Below are 15,853 nucleotides of genomic sequence, written 5' to 3'. Positions count from 1 at the left end.
TATTTCTTCAACGACAGTGTCGCCAAAACATAAGATGGATTGGAATTGTTGACTAAGATTGAAAGAAAAGTCCCTGTTGTGTGAATATCTTCTAAATTTAACATACCACAAAAGAAGCATGTTAACAAGTGTGTCAAATTTCAAACTCACAGAATAAGGATAAAGAAGTTCCTCAGTTGTCATTCTTATGGCATTGACGTAACGCAAATCTTCGAAAGACAGTTTCTTAATGACAGTAAGTCTTCCCCTCCATAAATAACAGAAGAAGGACAAAGAAATACTACGATAAAATTTCAATTGTAACTGAGCTCTTATTCACCACTCCACACATTCTTAACCTTGAAACATTATATTGTGTCAGGACTCAGAAATGTCATAAACTTGTTTTTGCTTTCATACTAGTATTCAAAATAACTCATGCCCAAATGCTATTCTGGTCTGTTCGGTCTGCAATCCGCAGTTGACTTCAACTACTACTGGCTGCTCTGGTGGTATACCACGAAATGATGCATTCCTTCTCCGATGTCAGTAGCAAGGAGTGACCGACTTGACTTTTTTCCAAGTTGTTTGATTTGGTAACATGCTCTTGTGTTAGCACCTCTGATCCCCACAGGAGCTTTTGGGAAGACAGCTGGAGTGTATTAATAGCACGGCTGGTCAAGAGTGGGAGAATACGCATGGTCATGTGAATGGACGACATCGCTCCCGTCATCATGTGATGTCCAACCTTTTGTCTTTATGATCCTTCCTATTCCCGGTGCACCTCTGACAAGGGCTCATGTTTTTGGTTTAAAGTCGATGACACAGAAGGGAAAGATATTGCAGGCAAGGGTTAAAACGTGTTTGTACAAATGCAAGGCAATCTTACCTAACAGCAATCTTGCACGACAGTACCTGAGCTGCTGTAGCTCTTGGAGGGCCTGCATGAATTTGTTGGCCTTAAATGAGGTTTTCTGAAGCAATGTGGGGTTGAGTACTTTTGGAATCAGCTGAACCTGATCTGTGAGGCACATACCATTGATCCATTTGAAAAAACAACATGCAGTTTGGTCAGTATTGTGCTTACTTAACAACAGCAATCGTACCACCATACAATGGACCCATGGGCTGCAGACACCTTATTCTCAAGCGAGGCAATCATTTGAGTTTTTATACACACTTTGAATTGCAGTATACTGTCTTTTCTGTGTCAGTAGAGTATGCCACATTCAGTCAGTTGCGGTGAAAACCAAATGAACACTTTGATGCTTCTGGCATTCACTCAAATATTTTGTAACCACTGGAAACGAGAGCGCCTTCAGGGTGTAAGAGTAAAACCTGCTGCCTGGCCTTTTTCCATGCTTACGAAAAAGCACAATGCAGCAATTGTCTGTTTTACCAGAAAGCAAAAGAATATTCTGCATGGTAAAACATTTCACATTATATATAAGCCCGTTTAGAAGAATGCAATAAAACAAATTCCTACACTGGCTTTTACTTTTGTAAACTGTAAAAAAAAAAAAAAGAATTCCTACAATGAATAGCATGTCACGATAGGAAGGGCGGTTATTATTGGTAAAACGAGAACTTTTAAGATCTTTGCAAGTTTTCTATGAGAATGTCTTGAATTGATTTTTTAAACGCCCTCCCCCGTCAAATTACTCAATTCATTGGCGGAACATTTTGAACGACAGTTTTGTGGTCCAATAGCAGCGGTATCAAAGCAGCCAATCGACGTCGAGTAGGCAAACTAGAGAAGCATTGATTGGTTCCGTGGGTGGACTTCCTCAGTCGTATGCAAGCCTAAAGAGACTCAATGGAAATTTCCAGGCTATTGTAGAATTTCTTCTGTTCGAGCGATCCGCAACGCAGACAGACCTCCAGTTACCAAAGAATTTATAGCGATTCATCTCGGCCTAATTTAGGTGAGTTCATTTTGTTTTTGAACATCATGTCACGTGTACGTTCCAAATATGCCCTTTGTGGGAGTATTTAGCGTCACTTACGATTGTGGTGGCAAGGCATGATTGTTACCCGTTGGACAAAAACGGAATGACTGCGCGTCGAGATTTTCTGTTATATACGAAATCAATCATAACTTTGAATTATGTGAACAACGTTGGGTTTTGATGTTTTAAACCCAAGTCAATGTTATCCAAAATATATTTGATCGGCGTAAAGCTAACTACGAAAGAGAAAAGCGTTGATCCGTTTATTTTGGTAGTTTCTCCAGGCTGTCAAATAGAATAGCAATAGATACATTAATAGAATAGAATAGGAATCTTTTCATTGAATCTTTCTGTAATGATGACCTTTTTTGGTGTCCCGGAATGCAACGAGGGCACGCCCACAGGTTGTGAACTCTGTGACGTCACTGAGCCTCTATATACATACATAAGCCTCCGTCCGCTATACAGTGTTGTTAGATGACCGTAGGCATCATATGAGTGACTCCTAACTTGTTTTAATCTTTCTAGAACGCTCCGTTGATTAATTTTTTGACTGAACAAGTTGACAAGTTTGCATCATTACTTCAAAGTCATGTCTCAGCAGCACATAAGGTATGTTTATTCCCCCCCCCCCTCATTTCTCGTTGTATTTAAAATGAACAATATGTCATGTTTAAGGCAATCGCCACTTTTTTCTTCTTTTATGGGACTTTTTTTTTTTTTTTCTTGCAGCCTCCCAGCCAAACTCATCAACGGTGGCATTGCTGGCATTGTCGGCGTCACTTGCGTCTTCCCCATCGACTTGGCAAAGACAAGGTTACAGAACCAGAGACAAGGGCAGCAGGCCTACAAGAGCATGTGAGTCATGCACAACACACACACACACACACACATCCCCCAGGGTTGCCAGCATCACGCTGAGCACGGGGGCCCCCCAGGGCTGCGTGCTCAGTCCATTGCTCTTCACCCTGCTGACGCATGACTGCACTGCGACCTACAGCGACAACCGCATAGTGACGTTTGCTGACGACACGACTCTGGTGGGTCTCATGACGAAGGGCGACGAGACTCGGTACAGGTCGGAAGTTGACCTTCTGACCACGTGGTGCAGGGACAACAACCTCCTGCTGAACGTCAGTAAGACCAAGGAAATCATTGTGGACTTCCGGAAGGGTCACACAACACACCTGCCGCTGATCATCGACGGTGCTGTGGTGGAGAGGGTGAGCTGCACCAAGTTCCTGGGGGTGCACATCAGTGAGGACCTCTCCTGGTCCGCGAACACCTCGTCACTGGCAAAGAAAGCTCAGCGCCGCCTGTATTTCCTGCGGAAGCTCAGGCGTGCATGTGCTCCTCAGGCAGTCCTGTCTACATTCTACCGTGGCACCATTGAGAGCGTCCTCACCAGTTGCATCGCTGTCTGGGGTGGTAACTGCACTGAACAGAACTTGAAGGCCCTGCAGCGCATAGTGAATACGGCTGGTAAGATTATTGGTGCTTCGCTTCCCTCCCTGAAGGACATTTACACCTCCCATCTCGCCCGCAAGGCAACCTCGATTGCCAGAGATGTGAGTCACCCGGCTCACTCCTTGTTTGACCTTCTGCCCTCTGGGAAGAGGTACAGGAGCCTGCGCTCCCGCACCACCAGACTCGCCAACAGCTTCTTTCTCCGGGCTGTTAGGGCCCTGAACTCGCTACCCCCTTCTGCGTAGCGTGCGGCACTGTTGCGCTATTTTCGGGAATGTCTGCTGTACGCGTTTTTACGCTCCTCTTAATTAATTATTTATTTATTTATTGTTGTGTTATTTATTCATTATTTATTCAGCACGCTTTTGTTATACTTGTTTACTGTTTGTCTGTTGTGAGCCATGTCTTGTCACCGTGGGATAGGGGGGAACGAAATTTCGGTTTCTTTGTGTGTCTTTGGCATGTGGAGAAATTGACAATATAGCTGACTTTGACTTTGACTTTGACTTGACTTTGTGCTCTCTTTTCAAAAGGGAGCGTTTCTAATCCCTCTCTGGCGCAATCGACCATGTGAATGGGAGCAATTCCTAAAATTCCACATTTTGTGTACCGTGGTGGGGTCGCTTTCATGTGCTCATGTTCTATTTAAGGCAAATAAGGCTGGATTAGGACTGCCCATCCTCTCTATCACTTTTAGATTGCCATTTATGCAAGGTTACTGTGTAAAGTATTTGATGGATCTTCCCATTTTTTTTTTTAGGATGGACTGCCTTGTGAAAACAGTACGATCAGAGGGCTACTTTGGCATGTACAGAGGTGAGATTCCAAATATAATGATTACGATCAATAGAAATGCTCGAAGAGGATTTAATGTAAAGACAGGGTAAGATTGGGATGTGTTATGTAATATTAGTGGCATTGACTGCAGGGTATTATTTTCATTGCAGTCGAACCTTCAAAGTTGAAAAATTCGTGAGACTCAGCATGCAGCTCCATACGCAATGCTTAGGCTTTATTCTATTACTTACAAGTGGTCATGTAAATCCGCAAACGCCAGAATTTGACTTCAAAGCATGTCATCATCCCAAAGTTATCATAGCCATTACAGCTTGTATTAGATAATCAATTTTATAAATATTTAATAGCTGCAGCCACCATAGGATGCATTATGAAATTTAAAATAGACTCAGTTTGCTAAACAAGGAGTGATTTTTCTTTCATTTTTGTAAACTTTAGATCATGAATTAGATGATGTTCAATTGGTATTTAGTATAAAATGAGTTGTTTGACTTTGGAGGTTCCACTGGATTAATCTGATTTTGCCAGAGTAAATTCCACTGTATAAATTAAAGCAAGCTTAAATGTTGTTAGGGTAGGGCTGGGCGATAATTTGACATCAGTATGTACGTGATTAGCACGTAATCGAGGAGCAACTTGACAATGTACTGGTACACAGTTATTATTATTAAATTGTTTTTATCAGGTAAAATAAAACAGTACTAATCATCAATATTGACTGATATGAAGTACTACATTTTTCAGTCATATCGCTCAGTCCTAACTTTTATTATTATTATTATTAAATATTAATTAATCTTTATACTGGCCAGTTTATATGACTTTTTTATATTTGTGTTGTATTATGGTAAAATAAAAGAAAAATAGATGACCTAAATTCAGTCTTTTTTACTGTCATTATTTAATAGTCAACAAAAGTAATTCAATATCTATCAACCAATATGAAGTAGTTGTATCATGATATACTTTTCAATCATATCGCTCAGGCCTAACTGAGGCTGTAGCAGTATATTTTACGTACACCGGTCGCTACACTTACCTTGTGACGAGGCCATAACCATCCATCCCCATGTTAATCGCTCGCAATACTGCCAAGACTTTGATATGATTGTTAAATGTCATCAAATCCAAATTGGACTTGGTGTTTTATGAGGGAAAAGTCGAGGCCCCTTATGTTGTGGGTCTCTGCCTGCCGATGTGAGGAATGCTGTTTGTTTGCATCTGTGTTTTTCATATTACAGACATGGGTCCCCCTGGGATATTGAAGGCTAGCCGATAAGGCGCAGCCGCGCTGGAGGCAAACATTTATGGTTTTTACTATATTGCTCTATTCCAAACTACAGGCACATATGTTAATTTTTGCCATGTTCACGTGTCCTCTTGTGTCAACAACTTGTTGTCAGTCGCGTCTGTGCCGCTCCTTCACTTTCCAGACTCATGGTGTGCTTTCACCAGCTTTGTTTGAGCTTGAAAATGACTTGTGGAACTCACAAGGGTCTATTTTCAAGTTTGGCCAAAGTCGGTGCACACGCCATTGTCTGTCTTGTTTTTTTTCTTGTTGTTTCTTTTCCACTAACATGTTTTCTTGTCCTGTCAAACGTTTTTGTTTTTTTTTCCCCCCCACTAACATGTTCTCTTCTCTTGTCAAACTTTGCTCCTCCATCCGTGTCTCTTATTTTCTGCATCTACCTCTCTGCATCATGTGTTTGTTGGATCATTCCATTCACACCAGTCCCAGGTGACACTTGGTTCAAATTTCCTGATTTTTATTATATTAGTGCCTTACGATGTGTAGACTCAAGTTTGAGCCTCCTACCTTTGGGTACCATGTCCACTTTTGGCATCTGCGACTCGCACGCAAAAAGTTTGACCATATTTGGAGGACAGATTCTCAGACCGGGGCTAGCTATAGCAATTTAAGGTCTGTCCGTACCTACCTTCAACCAAAAGTGGCCCCAAAATGTGTGCCATTCCCAGATCCCAAAAGTGGCTGTGGTACCCAAACTCTCATGAGCTATTCTTTCTTTCTTTTAACTACATAATGCACTATTAGAATGAAAATGAGGAAAATGAAAGAGGTGTCACCAGGGAATGGTGTTTGACTTGATGTGGAATGAAGCTGTTTTGTTTGGCTCTTCCCTCATTTCTCTGTCAATTCCTCTACTGCCTTTATGACTTGACGCTGCTTTATGTTTTATTAGCCTCATATAGGACGTGTTCCAATTCTAGTGTCATAATGATAATGGTGGGGAATGATTGTGTTGTGCATGTGCAAAGTCCAAAGTGTCTATTGGATGTCTAACTGTCACCTTATTTGTCCCTTAGGTGCCGCCGTCAATTTGACTCTGGTGACGCCCGAGAAGGCCATTAAGTTGGCCGCCAATGACTTCTTCCGCCAGCACTTTGCCAAAAATGGGTACGCTGTGTCTGTTGTTTGAGCAATGCTCTCTCGCTCTCTCACTCCATTGGAGCTGATTGAGTCTGACTGCTGGTTGCTTGTGTTTGCAGTCAGGGACTGACTGTGTTCAAAGAGATGCTGGCTGGCTGCGGCGCGGGCATGTGTCAAGTCATTGTCACCACGCCCATGGAAATGCTCAAGATACAGCTGCAGGACGCGGGCCGACTCGGTAAGCAATCTGTAGCATAAACATTGAAGTCGTTTGGAATCAGTTGGATGTGATTGATGCGGTGTTTTGTTTTGCTAATTTTGTCGCCGTAGTTGCCCAGCAACAGAAGCCAGTCATATTGTCTCCCTCCAAGCTGGTGGCCACCAACACGCTGCTTAGCCGCTCTTACAACTCGGGAACTGTGAGCGCCATGGGGACGCCGCGAGCCGTCTCGGCCACGCAGATCGCCAGGGAGCTTTTCCGCACGCAGGGCATCCAAGGGCTCTACAAAGGCCTTGGGGCCACGCTCATGAGGTAAGATCCCCCACCTTCCTCCCCCAACATACTTCAAGTCTAATCAAATGTTGTGTCGCTGCTCTTCAGGGATGTCCCCTTCTCGGTGGTGTATTTCCCGTTGTTCGCCAACCTGAACAGACTGGGCCAGCCCAGCGCTGAACAGGCGTCGCCCTTTTACTGGGCTTTTTTCTCGGGATGTCTGGCAGGCTCCATTGCTGCGGTGGCCGTCAACCCCTGTGACGGTGAGGCCTCTGGGTCACGGGCATCATTTTCAAATACTAAAATCGATTGTCTCCAATTGTCTTTTGTTGCTTTCCAGTGGTAAAGACCAGACTGCAGTCACTAAATAAAGGCTCGGCCGAGGAGGCTTACAGTGGAGTCGTCGACTGTGTCAGGTGAGACTTCTTTGCACTCAGGCATCAAAACTGGCACATCTTGATTTTCATGCTGATTGAGAGTAACTCGACCGTAGACAAGTTAAAAATAGGTCTATCTTGTGGGTGGTGTGGCTTCAGCGGGGAAGCCCAGACTAACCTAATCTCTGCTGGTGCACTTCAAGTGTAGAACTTGAATATGGCAACCCAAGTGTACATGTACAAAGTTTTCTGATTTACTCAATAGCAATGGTGGGTGTAATTCATGATTGTTGAAATAACTTGCTCCTGCTTTGTGCCCACAGTAAAATCCTGCACAAGGAGGGAGCGTCCGCCTTCCTGAAAGGCGCCGGCTGCCGGGCCCTGGTCATTGCCCCGCTGTTTGGCATTGCCCAGGTCATGTACTTTGCGGGCGTGGGTGAGTACATCCTGGACAGCTCCCCTCTCGGTGTCCTTTCACCGTGAGAGGTTGCCGCCACGCGCTCAGGGGGACCACTCGAAGCCAAGAAGGATGGCCAGAACTGGCAGCTATGTTTGGTTTACATCCATGCTCGGAGGGAGGAAGAAGAGTTGTGTAGCACTTGAAACACGTTTCGTGGCTTAAATCACACTCGGCCTTGTCCCGCGTTCGCACTTTGACTGACCATCGTCGTCCTTACGAAGCGCCAGATTGGCCATGTTACTCATGTTGTTATTTTGGGTCCATTAGCTCCTTTTTTTTTTCTACCTCTGTGATGGCGTGAGGAGCTCCTATTTTATTTTCAATGTTTTTCAGTATGTTACAGTCACTGTTGCTGTGACTCAAGGTCTTTCCGATCTTCCTTGACATGAATTTTTAACGAGTTTGTCACCACCGCTTGACTGTGAATCTCCATGCACATTGTGTGTGTCCGTTAATATTTATTTTGTTCACATAGTCTGTTCATTTGAATATGCATTTACATGAAATTGCAGTCGGTTCATTTACTTATGAATTTACATGAAATATCATCCTGCAGCTATGCCTGGGAGTGAAAAAAAAATTACTCTGTACAAGCAACTTTTTTGTACTGTGTATGACTGACTACACACTCGACACGTTAAACAATGCAATCTACTCTCTTTGTTTCATTTATTCCAACGATAGCACACAAGTACGATGCATTACATTCACAATTGTAGTACTTAATAAACTTTTAAAAAGGTTAAAATATCCACTGTGCTTTAAAAGTACAAAGATTTGTTGGTGATTAGTTGTATTAAAATAAACACATTTAAATCCGTTTTAATGATCGCGCTGGAGCCAATCCCAGCTGACTGAGGAGAAGTAGCATAGAAGTTGCAGGGCACATAGTGTAGTCGTTAGTGCTCTGGACTCTCACCCCGGTTCTGTACCCTGGGTTCAGATCCCAGTGAGACCTAAAATGTTTTATCATAGAAAAATGTGCAACACAGTTGCTCGTGTGCTGCCCCATATAACCATTATAACTATTTGCTTGTGAGTTGCTCCATAAAACCATTTATATTCCATGTAACATAAGCGAGGCTTTTCACTTAAACCAGGGGTGTTGACCTCCAGTCCTCGAGGGGCCGCGTTCCAATATGTTTTCCAAGTGACCCTCGCTAAGCGCACCTGCGTGAAAACTTTTAGCTTCTTGCACGTGCTGCAGGAGCTAAAACTTTTCACGCAGGTGCACTTAACGAGGGAATCACACGGACACTCCATTAGGTACACCGCCATTTTCAAGTGTACCTAATAACAGGCCACTTTATGAGGGAAATATCATGGTCAAAGGTCACAGGTGTCAAGCTCTGGTCCTCAGGGCCGCGTTCCAACATGTTTTCCAAGTTACCCTCGTTAAAGACACTTGCATGAAAAGATTTTGGTCATTTTCACGTTCTGTAGGAGCTAAAACTTTTCACTAGTACAAGTTCACATGCATGATTTTGTAAGTTAGGAGATGGCCGAGCAGTAATAGTCACGCAAGCATGGGAGAAGAGGCAAACTTGACATTCAAATCCAGTACTTGAAAACATGCGAACCACTCGCCTTACATTTAGATCACATGTAATAAAGGAAAACGTTAGCTGCACAAGGCTTGTCCAGGAGGCACGTATAGTATGTAGTACATTCGACAAGAGGTCAGCTTTACAAAAAGGCAGCTAGCTAGTCCTCCAAAACAGAGCATGCAACGATGCATTCATATTTACAGCAGAAACGTCACAGAAGCGTGCCGCAGGCAGACAGCATGTGTTATATGCAGAGGTATGGAGAGGAGGGGAGAGGAGAGGGGAGGAGAGGAGAGGAGAGAGGAGAGGAGGGATCCATCCTATGGCTCGACTACTATATGACCTCCCTGCCGTTCCGGATGGCACAACACAGCACCATGCTGAAGATCATCCCTAAAATCTGAAATCACACACATACATCAATGCTTATCAAAATGTCCAATGGTGCATTCAATGACGCAGTCATGGCACACACACCATGACTCCTCCAATGCCGATCCCGATGTAGCCGATGACGTGCAGCTTGTCGTTGAAGAAATCTGTGATGGCGCTTAGACAGTCCTGGAATGACATTGGACACTTCATTATGTACATCTGGTAGCACCTGGTATCAGATGCGTTAGATGGTTCAAGATGGCGGCGCGTGCACACACAGCGGCCACTCTCTGTCCCGTTCGGTGTTTTGTGAGTGTTTACTGAGTGTTTGTCCGGCAGTTTTGTGTGTGTTGGTCTCGTGTGATACGTCGTGCTACTAGTGCGGCGGGCATGTTCTGCTCAACATCGGCGGAAGTGGGTTTTATGGCGTTCTGGACTTTGGTGCGGAGAGATTAAGGGCGCTCGGACTGCTTCGTCATGGAGCATTGTTGGGACGCGTTGGCAGCGGAAGAGGGGCCATCGCGGAGACGTCGGGCCAGGCTTAAGGCCAACCCAGCTCGCCCAGCAGTGCCTTCCATTCTCCTGGCGTACGTTCGTTCGCGGGACGACAAGATGGGTTGCGTTCGCCTGATAGGATCCACGAACCGGACAGTCCGTGCCTGCTGTGTGCTCGTGTTCACAGTGGCCTGGTTGACTGTCATCTTTCCGGACTCTGCTGTGCATCGGGAGCGGCTAGCGTGCTATCACTCTTATTGTTCATCTTCTTGTTTTATTTTTCCTGTGTTGTTTACTTGTATGTGTGTTGTGAACTCTGTCTTGTCACCCTGGGATAGTGAGAAACGATCTCTTTGTGTGTCTTGACATGCGGAGGAATTGACAATAAACGAGACTTTGACTTTGACTTGACTTTTAAAAAAAAAAAAAAAACTCCTCACACGTTTCAACCCAATGGCGCCCTCTTGTGGACACAATCATAGTCACTCTACCTTACCTTGGTCTCCTCTGGGGCGTCAGCACACAGGTCAGATGTAGAAGCTGGTGTCGAACCCCCACAGCAGTTGAGCTGCAAATCAAAATGTTTTTTTTCTATCAATTTAAATTGATAAAACTTGGAAATGATAATGACTCACAGTTTTGTGGTAAATGTGTGCGACGCCAGTTGCATTAGAATTGGATGCGTCACCGATGGAGCTGCTGTAGAATTTTTGCACTTCCTCCACAATCTGGTGAAATTTATGCTTGTTAATATTTTTTTTCATTTTATTTACGTATTCCCAACAGCTTTTGCTATTTTTTGTACCTGCTCTTTGTTGATGAATCCAAACACGCCCGCTGCAATCTCTGCAGCGAAAATGATCAACAGGCAGGCAAAGAACTGCAAAAGAGACAATTAAACAACAAAAAACTATTGCATTTATAGTTGTGTTCCCTTTAATTCTGTCACTGTGAAAAAAAAATATTAAAAGTTAAATACAACTAATGTGCACTTAACAATTTAAAACTAAAAGTTTAACCCCCTGTGAGGCAAAGTTTAAATAATGAATTCAGTTATTCTTTGCATAGCGCTCGGGGGGCCCGGGCCTTGCGATTAAACTTACCGAGGCGAGAAGACACTGAGACTCCCGAACGGCTCCAAAACAACCAAAGAAGCCGACGAGCATCATTAAACTGCCCGCACCCAGAAGAATATAGACAGCTGCAGGATAACACAAGAACACACAAGTGGCGTGATTGAACCCGTGAGAAAGTAAAGAATCAATACTAGATGTTTGAAATCGATGCGAGACCGATACTCACATTAGGATCGATCGATACTCGGAATGCTCTGCACAGGCCCTACTGTTAGATACCGTGTTATTTTAGCTTAGCATCATGAGGCTTTCTGCTGCGATGTTGTCACCTTCCCAGTAACTCCCTCAGGGCAGTACACGCTATGGGTGTCGCAAATTTAATGAAGCCACGCGGGAGAGCAGCAAGCTGTTGTTTTTCCGAAACAAAAGAGTGGACTGAGGAGAACCAAAGAAGCAGGGGATGCTTGCTAAATGTTACAGTAATCACCAATCAAAACCGGAGACTAGGCAGGCAGGTGTATGCTTTCCATACAGAACATTTTAGTTGGAATTTGAGTGTTATTTTCTACAAAAATGAAAATTATCATTAACAGTGCTAAATGTGCTATCCTTCCATCTGTCACTTTCTCCTGATATTTGCCCCTCCTAAAGTGCTTCCAGGAGGGGCCCTGGGCGGGTGGGGCATGTCATGTGACACACACACACACACACACACACACTCACACACACAAAGAGAAAGAATAGGCCTCATTCTCAGCATCTGCAACCACCCACCCACCCACACCTTAGCTACAGAAAGGCTTTTTATTTCATAATGCTCTACATTGAAGGTGATGTATTTATTGTGTGACATCTCGGAGGCATTTAGCAGCCATTTGTGGGGAACCAAATCAGAAAGCCAATGCCGTACCGTGCATTATAAGGCACAATCTGAAGCCATATTGCTTATCTATCCATTCATATGAATGTGGTGGTGTTGATGTTTTAGGATGCGCTCTGTGATTTGCTGCCATATTGTGGCATCTATTCAAGATGACAATTTGATTCTTGGTTTACTATTCCTTTTGAGCTTGGTACTGTGTTATCATTTTTTTGTAGCACGATGTATTACTCTGTGGACCATATGAAACCATTTCAAGCAATAGTACATACCGATGAAAAAAGTGTCAGGGGCATCGTTGCCTGTCAGCAGCTCCACCGTTTCTGGATCAAACCGGAGCCAAAGTCCCACGGCCAGAACCAACAAGCCGGATAACTGAGGGGGCAGAATGTCACAAGTACGGCAGTGATGAAATGATGCCAGGTTAAGAGGACTATGGGTTTTGAACTTTATCTGATTCAAGATGGCACAAGAAGCGCTGCTCAGTGTTGGCGATTCCTCTTCACTTTTCTACCAGCAACGATTCTCAAAAAGTGCTCTTCAAATTGCTAGGTACTTGTAGCAGGGGTCAAATTGATAGTCACAGCACTCTTGAAGCTCGTGGGGATGATTACATCCGAATTCTCAATTCCTAAATCAGTGCAAGAACCGTGAAGATTGTCCACATTGTGTACAGGAGCTATTGTTCTTTTTTGTTTCGACTTGCGAGCAAAAATTCAAGGTACACCTGCTGTATGATGGCCGTAAACACAACTCTTCATCGTTGCGGAATGAATTCAATTCCCTATGGTGCACTGGAGCCATGCAGGTATTTTCTAGGGGGTGATGTAAACGACCCTGTTGCCCCCCCAAACACACACACACAGACACACACACACAGACACACGATCCGCCTCTTTTGGCCGGCGCCGCCACAAGAGCTGTCGGTCCCACGGGCTCGTTGCAACAAAGAGCCGCTGTCTCCTTTTATGACACACAAGTGGTCATTGGTCAGAGCAGCCTTGGGTGATTGGGAGTGCCTCAATCGGACTATAACGCTCTCCACTCCATCACTGACGTAATTGAGAGCCAATACAAGAGCCTTCACAATGATAATATTGCTCACTTTTGGTATTCATTATGATAGCAAGTAGAACACGATAAGAACTTTACACGATTGTACTTCATAAAAATGCAGAGCAATAATTCTCAACTGGTGCATTTTTGAAAACAGTATGGTCATGTTATTGCTCTCTTGTCACTCGCTGCTTTGCAAATAAATACAACAGAGTAGCTCAGCCTTTGGCTATAGTGACCGTCATAACTCGCAATCTTCTTTTGGTGCTTCGTCAGACTCATATGTTGTTGGTTTTTCATTTATAAAATCAGTCTTTGGAGGACTTTTGAGGAAAATGGCTCAGGGTGGTGAAAATGTAGTATTGTGGTACTAGTGTCACGTCTCGTCCCCAACTGCTCCACTATGTGTCTGTTGTCTTGGTTTCTGACTGTGTGCTCGCCCCTCCCCTCCCCTCCTGTGTGCCCATGATCAGTGTGATTATTCCCACCTGCCTCATCTCGTTACCTGTCGTGTATATAAATCCTGTCTGCCTGGCCCTCACTCCCCGTCGGATCATTGCTTGCGGTTGTTCGGTGTTGGAGGTATTGAGTGGAAGAAATTGAGTGGAAGAAATTGGATGTGTTTATACAGTGGAACTCTTAGCAGTCAAACCAAGAGCTTCTTAAAGTCCCAAGTTAAAGTCCCAATGATCATCGTCACACACACATCTGGGTGTGGTGAAATTTGTCCTCTGCATTTAACCCATCCCCATGTGATTTTAATCCATCCCCTGGGGGAGAGGGGAGCAGTGAGCAGCAGCGGTGCCGCGCTCGGGAATCATTTGGTGATCTAACCCCCCAATTCCAACCCTTAATGCTGAGTGCCAAGCAGGGAGGCAATGGGTCCCATTTTTATAGTCTTTGGTATGACCCGGCCAAAGTATGTTGTGTGTTCGTGTCATGAGGTCTTTTTTGGTTCCTGTTGTCGTCCGGTCTTGCTGTCGTCATGTCCTGATGTCGTCCGGTTACACGTCCCGGTCGGTCATTCATGTTATTGTGGTTACGTCGTGTCACTTTGCCTTTTTTGAGTTCACCAATAAACCCTGTTCCAAGCTGCACTTGGTCGTCCTGCTCCATGCTCCACCTGACCGTGACAACTAGGTTGCTTCAATGACCTAAGTCCTCTCATCTGATCCTACCTCAAGAAGCGAGGCAGACCAAAACAAACGAGCCGAAAAGCAGATTAACGGTGTCTCCTGCGGGAATGTCATTTAAAAAAACAAAACAAAAAAACCAGCAAAAGTTTTAGATTCAATTGCATGATATAGGTTGTTCAAACTTTTGGAAAATTAATGCAATATTTGTTTACGGTACGAAAAGGAAAAAATAAGACCCCCCAGCATGAATTATTATTATTATTATTATGGGTATTTCCTCCCCTAGTTTTCACAAAGAACTTATTTATAATAGCACAACGTGATGTTTAAGGAGAGAGTGACCACATAAGTTGCATTCATTGTCCAAAGATAATATATAGTAAACATATGATTGTTTTGGCTTGGAGGTGGGCTGAGCTGCTTCTATGCAGCATCAACATTATGCATTGTGTCGACTGTAAACAACATGGTGCACCGCTAGCTCTTTTGGAAATGACACAATAACGCCTTACCAGGACCATCTCCCATTCAAACACACAGATCGAAGCATGCAATTCATTCCCAGGGGGCAACTTTGAACAATCAAAAAAAAAAAAAAGAAAATAAAAAGAATGATGTCATTTCAATCAATGCCCGCTCCCGCCCACGGTGGTGGAAATGGACTCACCCAAAAGATGAAGTTGAACACGAACAGCAGATATTTCACGCATTTCATCCCCCCGTGCACTTTGCTCATGATTGCCACCTGATTGGAGCCGAGTCGTGACGAGCCTCTTTTGACGCCAATAGATAACAAAATAGTACTCGCAGATATGCGCGCTTCGTTCTGATCATGCACGTTCACGTCGTCGCGACCACGGCGGACAAGGGAGCAAGCGAGCGAGCGTGCGTGCACGCGCAACATCCAAAAACATGCGCGTAAGCGAGACGCAGCCTGGCCCCGCCCATCTTCCCTGCGCATCTCTGTGTGTGTACCCACAATAAAACACTATCATGTTGTTAGATGAGAAAAACCGTCTATATAGTATATTGTGCTTTATTCTACTCTACACCAGCACGAAGTCATAACCTAAGTCCTTAGAATGTATAAAACAGCTGGTGCATATCGACGGAACGCTTCATTGTCAAATACAAGATGATTGATAACTAATTAGTTGTTTATTTTACGATGGGCTTTGTGACGCAATATCAGCACGGCCAGAACTGGAGAGGTAGGTAACACTGGCTTGTGCAAAGAAGCGTTATTACTCCATTTCCACTCGAGAGGTCAGTGTTGCAAAGGAATTGACTATACAAAATCAGTAGCAAACAAAAAAGAATTATTGTTATGACTAGAGACGCCTAACAAAAAGCAGCATTTTTTTGGTTTTACTATC

At 44.1% G+C, this 15,853-nt stretch overlaps 2 protein-coding genes across 5 annotated transcripts; one reads left to right on the top strand and one right to left on the bottom strand.

Annotated features, from left to right (window-relative positions):
* Positions 1 to 859: 859 nt before the first annotated feature.
* slc25a55a (solute carrier family 25 member 55a) lies at positions 860 to 8,566 on the top strand. Of its 4 annotated transcripts, XM_088390016.1 has the most exons (11): positions 860 to 1,049; positions 1,810 to 1,904; positions 2,457 to 2,540; positions 2,661 to 2,786; positions 4,156 to 4,211; positions 6,519 to 6,609; positions 6,702 to 6,820; positions 6,913 to 7,114; positions 7,184 to 7,338; positions 7,416 to 7,491; positions 7,776 to 8,566. In XM_088390016.1, exons 3-11 carry the CDS (start codon positions 2,521 to 2,523, stop codon positions 7,933 to 7,935), a joined length of 1,005 nt encoding a protein of 334 aa, XP_088246142.1. In that variant the 5' UTR covers positions 860 to 1,049; positions 1,810 to 1,904; positions 2,457 to 2,520; the 3' UTR covers positions 7,936 to 8,566. The 4 variants fall into 4 exon arrangements, with proteins under 4 accessions (XP_088246142.1, XP_088246143.1, XP_088246141.1 ...); XM_088390017.1 differs by lacking the exon at positions 1,810 to 1,904; XM_088390015.1 differs by lacking the exon at positions 860 to 1,049 and having other exon boundaries at positions 1,537 to 1,904.
* tspan2a (tetraspanin 2a) lies at positions 8,565 to 15,375 on the bottom strand. The gene is made up of 8 exons (XM_088390019.1): positions 15,145 to 15,375; positions 12,558 to 12,660; positions 11,433 to 11,530; positions 11,135 to 11,209; positions 10,965 to 11,057; positions 10,826 to 10,897; positions 9,937 to 10,020; positions 8,565 to 9,859 (listed from the first exon to the last, which is right to left on the bottom strand). The coding sequence occupies exons 1-8, from the start codon at positions 15,211 to 15,213 to the stop codon at positions 9,794 to 9,796; spliced, it is 660 nt and encodes a 219-aa protein (XP_088246145.1). The 5' UTR covers positions 15,214 to 15,375; the 3' UTR covers positions 8,565 to 9,793.
* Positions 15,376 to 15,853: the final 478 nt, after the last annotated feature.

This window comes from Syngnathus floridae, chromosome 11 (assembly GCF_059516105.1).
Source record: "Syngnathus floridae isolate MCC-2025c chromosome 11, RoL_Sflo_1.0, whole genome shotgun sequence".
Classification (NCBI taxonomy): Eukaryota; Metazoa; Chordata; class Actinopteri; order Syngnathiformes; family Syngnathidae; genus Syngnathus; species Syngnathus floridae.
Note: the sequence above shows the minus strand (reverse complement) of the source record. Positions and strands in the feature narration are given on the sequence as shown.

Excerpts from the sequence above, each read along its gene's own strand:
- slc25a55a (XM_088390017.1), top strand. The coding sequence starts at position 2,521 with ATGTCTCAGCAGCACATAAG. Across the intron at positions 6,610-6,701 it reads CAGCACTTTGCCAAAAATGG|TCAGGGACTGACTGTGTTCA; the intron begins GTACGCTGTGTC and ends TTGTGTTTGCAG. Across the intron at positions 7,492-7,775 it reads GGAGTCGTCGACTGTGTCAG|TAAAATCCTGCACAAGGAGG; the intron begins GTGAGACTTCTT and ends TTGTGCCCACAG.
- tspan2a (XM_088390019.1), bottom strand. The coding sequence starts at position 15,213 with ATGAGCAAAGTGCACGGGGGGATGAAATGCGTGAAATATCTGCTGTTC. Across the intron at positions 11,058-11,134 it reads GATTCATCAACAAAGAGCAG|ATTGTGGAGGAAGTGCAAAA; the intron begins GTACAAAAAATA and ends AAATTTCACCAG. Across the intron at positions 9,860-9,936 it reads TCGGCATTGGAGGAGTCATG|ATTTTAGGGATGATCTTCAG; the intron begins GTGTGTGTGCCA and ends GTGTGATTTCAG.